Here is a 7,830-nt window from a genome sequence, read left to right as displayed (position 1 = left end):
TTGCATCGAGGATTGCCTAATGCGTGTGTGTACGTATACACTCAATATAAAACATAGATGTGCATAACTTGCAATTAAAAGAAGAAAGAAAAAAATACATTTATACTTATATCTTCTGAAAATAGTAATCACAAAAATACGTCGAACACTGGTAAAGATGTTGATGGAGATTGACCCCCTCCCGATGAGAGGATCGATGATGGTGACGATGGTGATGATTTCCCCCTTCCGGAGGGAAGTTTCCCCGGCAGAACAGCTACGCCGGAGCCCTAGATTGGTTCTGCCAAGGTTCCGCCTCGTGGCGGCGGAGTTTCGTCCCGTGAGCTAGCTTATGAATTTTTCCTCGACGAAAGACTCCATATATCCAAAGATGGGCATCAGAGGGCTGCCAGGGGGCCCATGAGGCAGGGGGACGCGCCCAGGGGGGTAGGGCGCGCCCCCACCCTCGTGGATGGTTGGTGGCCCCCCTCTGGTACTTCTTTCGCCCAATATTTTTATATATTCTGAAACGTGCTCCCGTGAAGTTTTAGGACTTTTGGAGTTGTGCAGAATAGGTCTATAATATTTGTTCCTTTTCCAGCCCAGAATTCTAGCTGCCGGCATTCCCCCTCTTCATGTAAACCTTATAAAATAAGAGAGAATAGGCATAAGTATTGTGACATAATGTGTAATAACAACCCATAATGCAATAAATATCGATATAAAAGCATGATGCAAAATGGACGTATCACTGCTTGATTGTATTCAATGAGTATAGGGGTTACAAGAGTTGATCTACCTCGAGATCGTAATGGCTAAACCCTAGTTGTCTAGCCTATGAGAATTCTGGTGATCTCTACGGACTAACCCTTCCGGTTTATATACACACCGGAGAGGCCTAGGGTTGTACAGAGTCGGTTTGTAAGGGAAGGAAATAACATATTTGGACACCAAACTTGCCTTCCACGCATGTAGGAGTCCTACCCGGACACGGGGGAAAGTCTTCTACTTTTATCTTCACGGCCCATCAGTCCGGCCCATATCAAATAGTCCGGACCCCCGAGACCCCCCTAATCCAGGACTCCCTCAGCGGGAACCTGTCAATACCTCGTCACACATTCTGAAGACGGCACACCAAATTTGACCACAGTCCATAAGCGGCTGAGTTCAAGGACTTCTTCAGGGGCTAGTGACGATGCCATGAACCCAGGGAACCTAGCGCCACTGGAAGTCTCCCACCAGACCGGTTTGTAGCCCACCATGCATCCCTTGGTCTGGGACGACATCTCCACCTGTAGGCCTTCAAGACGAAGGAATCGGCATGTCATCCAAGGCAAGCCAATCCGAAGATCGCAGAGGACTCTTCAAACCACCTTAGCCGACTAGATTTCTATGTAACCGTAGGCCTCGGTACCCTTTATAAGTCGAGGGCGGGTTAGTCGACATGCACCTTACAATCTCATCATCACCTCTCGATACACCATTGATCACCATTGTACTTTGTACATCCCCATCAGTCTGCGTTTGTACTTTGTTAGAAAAAAACATACGTCGTAGGAGCCAACCTTGATAGGTCCAGGTACTCTCCGCCCTAGCTATCCAACCATTGCTCTCTAGTTCCATGTTTCACTTTCTATCCACCACCCCTTCGTCCAACATCGATTTTTTTGGTAACTAAACAAAAAGGAATAAATTCTCTATTTGTAGACAAATAATATCAATCAGTCTCTTATCTTTGAAAACCTAATAAAGCAGATCAATTACAGGTACATACCTATTTTACCAGTTTAATACTCCATGCGTCTCAAAATATGTGTCTAACTTTGTATTGAAGTTGCGAAACGCTTCCCTGGCGATCGACACGAGACATAAAAAATTGAGACACTTGTTGAGACGGAGGAGTAAATGATAAAAAAATTGATGCTTTATATAACCACAACATTATTGTATTTATCTATTTATTTTGCATCAAGATTTGTCCAATATAACCATCTTATTGTGTTAATAAATATATTTTTCCGCGTGGCAACGCACGGGCACATACGTAGTAAGAGAAAAAGGAAAAACTTTCTGCACTAAAATGGTTGGTGTTCAGAAATCACAATACAATTTTTAGCTTCCATCAGGGAATACAGGTCAAGCACATGTACTCTTCAGCGCAAATAATAAATCACAGGCAACACAAACTAGCGGCAACGTGACGTCTGCAAGAACAAACATCGCAGCTTCCCCAGGCGCGGCTTCGGCGCCCTTTCAGAAACCTTCATTCGATCTGTGCAACGAGAAACACCCTCGTCTGAACTTACTGTCACCCGAGCAGACGATCTCGTCTCAGTACTCTATCGAGACCGTCCACGAGTAGAGCTCCCGCTCCGGCACGCCGACCTCGAACGTGGCCAGGCCGGAGCCGTCGTTGTAGGAGAAACCAACCGCCTCCGAATCCACAGCCACGCGCTTCGGCCTCGCCGAGGAGTAGGCTCCAACCGTGCCCGCGCCCCGCACCTTCACCTCCACGCCGGCGTCGCCGCCGTGCCTCACCTCCGTCACCGCCCCGCCGGAGTTGAACATCCCGATCAGGCCGATGGGCGCGAAGGAGGCGCCGTTCGGCAGCCGCTTCAGCGGCACCACGGTGAACACCTCGTACTCGCGCGGCTTCAGCGTGACCGGCAGCGCCGCGTCCTTCGGCAGGACGGTCACCTCCCCTGAAGAGAAAGAAGAAGAAAAAGGCAGGACTCACATCGCTCGTCAGTTAGTCCAAGATCACAACGACGCGCTGGTTCTGGTTGAAGGATGCTTTACCTGCGACGTGCGAGTACACGACCACGTCGCCGTTCCAGCCATCGCCGGCGACCTCCAGAAGGCGGCTGACGTCCCGTCCCCGGACGGCCCCGGTGATGGTCCCGGGCTGCACGTCGTGGATGACGTTCTTCTTCCCTTCTCGGCACCAGCCGGCGCCTTGGCAGTTGAAGGCGCCGATCACGCCGGAGTGCGCGTTCAGGTTCCAGATCTTGAGAATGCTGCAGTCCACACCAAACGGTTCAGAGAAATTCAGAACCGTGTCAGGGTCGTCAACTAGTAGAAACAAAGTTGGTTGCTGCAAGTTCTAACCTTTTGCCGTCCCTTGCGGGATCAGAGAAGAGGCAGTCCCCGGTCGGTCTCCCGGGGAGTTTGGCTCGCAGGATCGATCCATCAGGAAGCACAAGCTTCCTCAGCAGATCGAAGTCATGGTTTCCGGGTTTGTCACTGCCATGATCACACGCACAGTTAGCATCAAAGATATCTTTCAGTTTCAGCACATGAAAATGAAAAATTTGATAATTGTCTAAAGATATACACGTATGGAAAAGCTGAAAGTTCTCTACTGCTCTGTAATGTTCGTTACCTCACGTATATAGCGCAACCGCCGACTGCCCGCGCCGCAGCGTGATATTCCGCCATTGGGTGAACGCTCTGTCAGCACGACAATGAAAAGAAGCTTACAAGTTCAGGCACTACATGATCAAGAGTAGTAAGCAAGAGAGCAGAACAGAGCAGTGATTCTCACTCACATGGAACATGTCCCAGTCCGGCTGCATGAACTCTCCAAGAAAAACAGTATTGTACGCGACAGAAGCGATGTGTATGGTATGTGAAGCTGGGTCTCTAGGCCAGAAATCATCAGAGGCTCTCACAACCGCGTTTCTTTTTGAACTGTGGCAAAGATCAACCGTATATTTTCAGGCAATTGCACCAAGCTTGAGTGAGTATATGTAGTTCAATAGCAAAAAAAGCGTACCTGTATAAGTTATCAGTGTTGTGGCTCATGCAACATATTATACCGTTATCGTGGAAATTCCGTGTGATGGAAGCTTCTAGAGCCTGCTGGTACTTCCTAGACAGACACACTCTCCCACCATGGCCACCGCCTAGCGCCTCGAGAATGTTCTGCACGTCTACTTTCACGCCGTCGACCCCGGCAGATGCAAGATATGAATGGAGCTCATTGTAGAAGCTGAATGCTTTGTCAGGGTCCACAAGGCCAAGGCCGTTATCTGCTATGCTGTTGAAGGCCTCGCAGGGTTCGTTCTTCTGGACTCCTGGTGATGGCACAGGGTATTGCATCTTTGATTGGTAATGCTCCATCCCGTCGGCACCAGGCCTTACGCCACCCCAATACCCGGTAATCGCATGCCATACATAAACGTACCTGAATTTTGGCATGAGAAGTATTAAAGATGAGAACTGACACAAATTTATCATGCTGTACGAGGCAACAAACAAACAAGTGTCATCATACTTCAGCTCATGTTTCCCCTTAATTTCACTGACAATATGCGCGAGGCCATTTGCTGGATCTTCTTCCCTGTGACCCTTCCTCCCATTTTTCTGAAATTTGTGGTTCTCCTTGATATCATATAATCTGTTTGCGAAGCTATAGATACAGGACAAACAAATATCAGTGATCGCGACTGCAAGACAGGTAAAGATTGAGAAATAAATTCTTCTTGGCTGCTTACTTGGCTGCATTATCAGATACGAATGCACTTCCAGCAGGGTCCATACTGACCGATTGCCACCCATCATCGATTATGACAAACTTTGGAGCTGTTCCACCTTTTTCAAAACTGGGGGGAAAAATACAAAAATACATTATGGAATTTCAGTATGATTCTCATATGGTAAGCATAGTATCGGCGGAAATATACGAGATCAGAAAGACACCTCCTTAGTCCTTCCTTCACTCCTTCAGCGGTAACATCAGTGTAAAATGCATCCCATGTGCACCAGCCAAACCAGTTTAGCATGTCTGGCATCTGCAGCAAGGTGAGAGTTTTAGAGGCACTGAAATAGCAAGGATGCAAAAATGCATACGATACTGTGTACTACTACAGGAAGGTACCTTCTTTTTTTCCCTGTGAGAGAATGTCTGCAGGTGCCTCTCAACTGCTCTGCAAAAGGACAACTCATGTGATGTCAGTGAGAAAGCAGTGCATTCATGGAAAGCAGTTGGTGTATTTGATCAAGAGAAGTGTAGGGTACTAAAATAGAAGATTAATTACAGAAAATATTGGCATACTTGACAGCATTTGTGATGACCTCAAACGGATCTGATCCCACACCGACGAAAACTAGATGGGTGCCTTCAAATGATTCTACGGCTGGATCACCTGCAAAAAAGAAAAAGAAAAACAAGAGTACTATTATACATCATGAAACAACTGTGCTCAAGTCAATGGAGAAAAGTTTCCATGATTGTCTGAATTACCACTCTCCAAGCAAATTTCCAGCTCATTATTTTCGTTCCCCTGGAGTACAGCTCGGAATGAGCCCTCCAGGATCGGGAGGAAGACGGTGTACACCGCGGATTGCTCGTCTCCGGCGCCGTCGGCGGCCTCGACGATCAGGAACTGCGTCTCGGCGGGGATGTCGCGGCCCGACGAGCCCATCCTCTGTGTCATCCACCACATCTTGAACCTGAACGTGCACATGAATCGCAGGTCCCTGAAACACCAGCATGCCACATATTCTTTCAGTTCAGCCAATTCTGTAATCTTTAGTATGAGTTAACTATAGTAACATAAATACCAAGAATTCATTTTTGCCACCCAAGGGTCCTTGGTTGTTTACTTTCTATTTCAGGGGAAAATAACTGTAATGGTAGGACCCAAAACGTTATTACTGAGTTGAGGATTTCCTTTCATCAACATCAACAACAAAAAAACAGTTCCCAACTACTCTTCTTGAACAGTAATTTTGAATTAAAGTGAAACACATCTTTTTTCACATATATTCCTCCGTCACAAAATAAGTGTCTCAAGCTTAGTACAACTTTGTACTAGAGTTAGTACAAAGTTGAGATACTTATTTTGGGACAGAGGGAGTACTAATTTGGTGGAGTATCGAGATTTTTCTTTCTGTTTTTTAAAAAAAGTGTGGAAACTTTTACCGAACATCTGAAAGTTTTACCTTTCAGGAGTTACTCCTGTTTACAAAAAGTCAAGAGAAGACAAGATTGCAAACTGCAGTACTACTGCATAGTGGTTCATTGCACTCCAACAGAATCATTTTGTCTGAATCTAGATCCTTGCACATGGCAGACATCAGATAAGACACGCTTCTAATCGTTAAACAAATGACAGAACACCGCTCGGACAAGACAAAACAGCTGAAGGGAGCTGAGGAATCGCATGAGCAACGGAGAACGCCAACAGCGCAGCTCACCTGAGCTTGCCGACGGGGAAGACGCTGCGGCTGGCGGCGGGGGCCGACCGGACGCCGAGGAACGCGCCGTTGAGCATGCCGCCCCCGGCGGCCGGCGTGACGAGCACATTGTCGCGCACCTCCGTCAGGACCGTGGCCCCCAGCGCCGCCAGGCTGCCGTCTTCCTGGACCGCGATCCCGGCTCCCACCGTCATCTTCCTCCCCCGCACCGCGACCCTCCAATCAAAGCACGTAAGTAGATTTACGACGGCGGGGATCTGCGGGTGTGGTGGCGCGGCGCGCGGTTGTGGTGTTGAGACAGCCGAGTGCGCTCTCCTGGTTTTATAGCCGTCGGGGTGGGGATCTTTTTCGGTTCGACCCCCGGGGAAGTAGAGATGATCATCATTTTTATTTATTTTTGCAAGTAGCGACGATTTTGTTTTTGTTTTTGCGAGGAGTAAGTAGAGATGATCTGCAATTGAAAGGTCTGCGCTGCCTCGTGCCTTTTTTTTAAAACGCTATAAACATAGATGCTTACATACATGCACATACATTCATTCTTTAAACGCACACGTGCACTCTCTATTCACATGAGCATTCTATTGTTTATTCTTTTTCTCGGAGGTAAGAGGGTTCGAATGCAGATTCAAACTCACCATGTAAGGGGGAAGCGGAATTGATTACCTTCTCAGACGAAAGACGTGAAATTTTGAATGCAAAATCAAACTCTCCTTGGTAGTGGAGGTGGAATTTTTTTTAATTTTTTTAGAATAGGAGGATGACTCCCGGCCTTTGCATCTAGGAGATGCATGTGGCCATTTTATTGAACAATAATATGCCTAAATCCGTCATCTTGGCAACATCTGCCGTTACTTCTATCCTTTTGTGATTGGAAGGTGGAAATGGCTAAAATTTCGTGATTGGAAGAAAACATGGCCAGAAATTTCGTGATTATAGATGCCCTGTTCCCCAACTTTTCCAATATAAGGCATGTTGTTCCGTGCACACGCTTGCATCATGATATGGTGGATCGGATGAATGAACTCGGGATCAGTGTGATAGGCAGCGTGCGGCACACGAGCACAACTGACAAGGGCCCCGGCCGGTGCAACGCATCGCATCGCATCACGTCCTGAGTCGAGGCCGGACCACCCCCGCCCACGCATATGAATATGGAAGCTGGCTACAGTGGGCAGTACGAGCATCACTTTTTGGGGGCCGAAATATGCGAGCGCTTGAGTAGTGTGCATATATACCTCTCGCTGTGCTTATCATGTGTTTTTTTTCGTATAAAAAATGGAGTAAAAACAGGGCATCGCCCCGGCCCGGTTCCATTGATCACGACTGTGCTTATCATATTTCTGGGGATTCCCATGACCGTGAATCGGCGCTCCACGTGAGATCCGACTCACGACGCTGACTCGTCGGATATTTCAACATTTTTTTAGGGACGCTTGAACATTATTAACGGGGTACGTTTCCTACGTTTTTCAATGTTTGAGGTAGGTACGTTTCCTACGTTTTTTAATTTCTGATGATGAAGTGGGTACGTTTCTACGTTTGGAAAAAGATAATCTCTCGTTTTGATTCCGGACGCTGCGCCGGCCGTCCGTGGTGCTCGGGCCCAGGAGACCGTGGGTGAGTGGGTACCTATTCCCGTGACCGGTGAGC

General features: G+C 47.6%; 1 protein-coding gene across 1 annotated transcript; it reads right to left on the bottom strand.

Moving 5' to 3' along the window:
- Nucleotides 1-2,027: 2,027 nt before the first annotated feature.
- LOC125536603 (probable galactinol--sucrose galactosyltransferase 1) lies at nt 2,028-6,485 on the bottom strand. Its single transcript, XM_048699850.1, has 13 exons — nt 6,181-6,485; nt 5,225-5,460; nt 5,036-5,126; nt 4,859-4,907; nt 4,681-4,772; nt 4,476-4,583; nt 4,256-4,390; nt 3,755-4,165; nt 3,528-3,669; nt 3,362-3,429; nt 3,088-3,222; nt 2,779-2,996; nt 2,028-2,681 (listed from the first exon to the last, which is right to left on the bottom strand). Exons 1-13 carry the CDS (start codon nt 6,372-6,374, stop codon nt 2,311-2,313), a joined length of 2,250 nt encoding a protein of 749 aa, XP_048555807.1. The 5' UTR covers nt 6,375-6,485; the 3' UTR covers nt 2,028-2,310.
- Between the last annotated feature and the right edge of the window lie 1,345 nt (nt 6,486-7,830).

Source organism: Triticum urartu, chromosome 2 (genome assembly GCF_003073215.2).
Source record: "Triticum urartu cultivar G1812 chromosome 2, Tu2.1, whole genome shotgun sequence".
NCBI lineage: Eukaryota > Viridiplantae > Streptophyta > Magnoliopsida > Poales > Poaceae > Triticum > Triticum urartu.
This window is presented reverse-complemented; position numbering and strand designations above follow the sequence as displayed.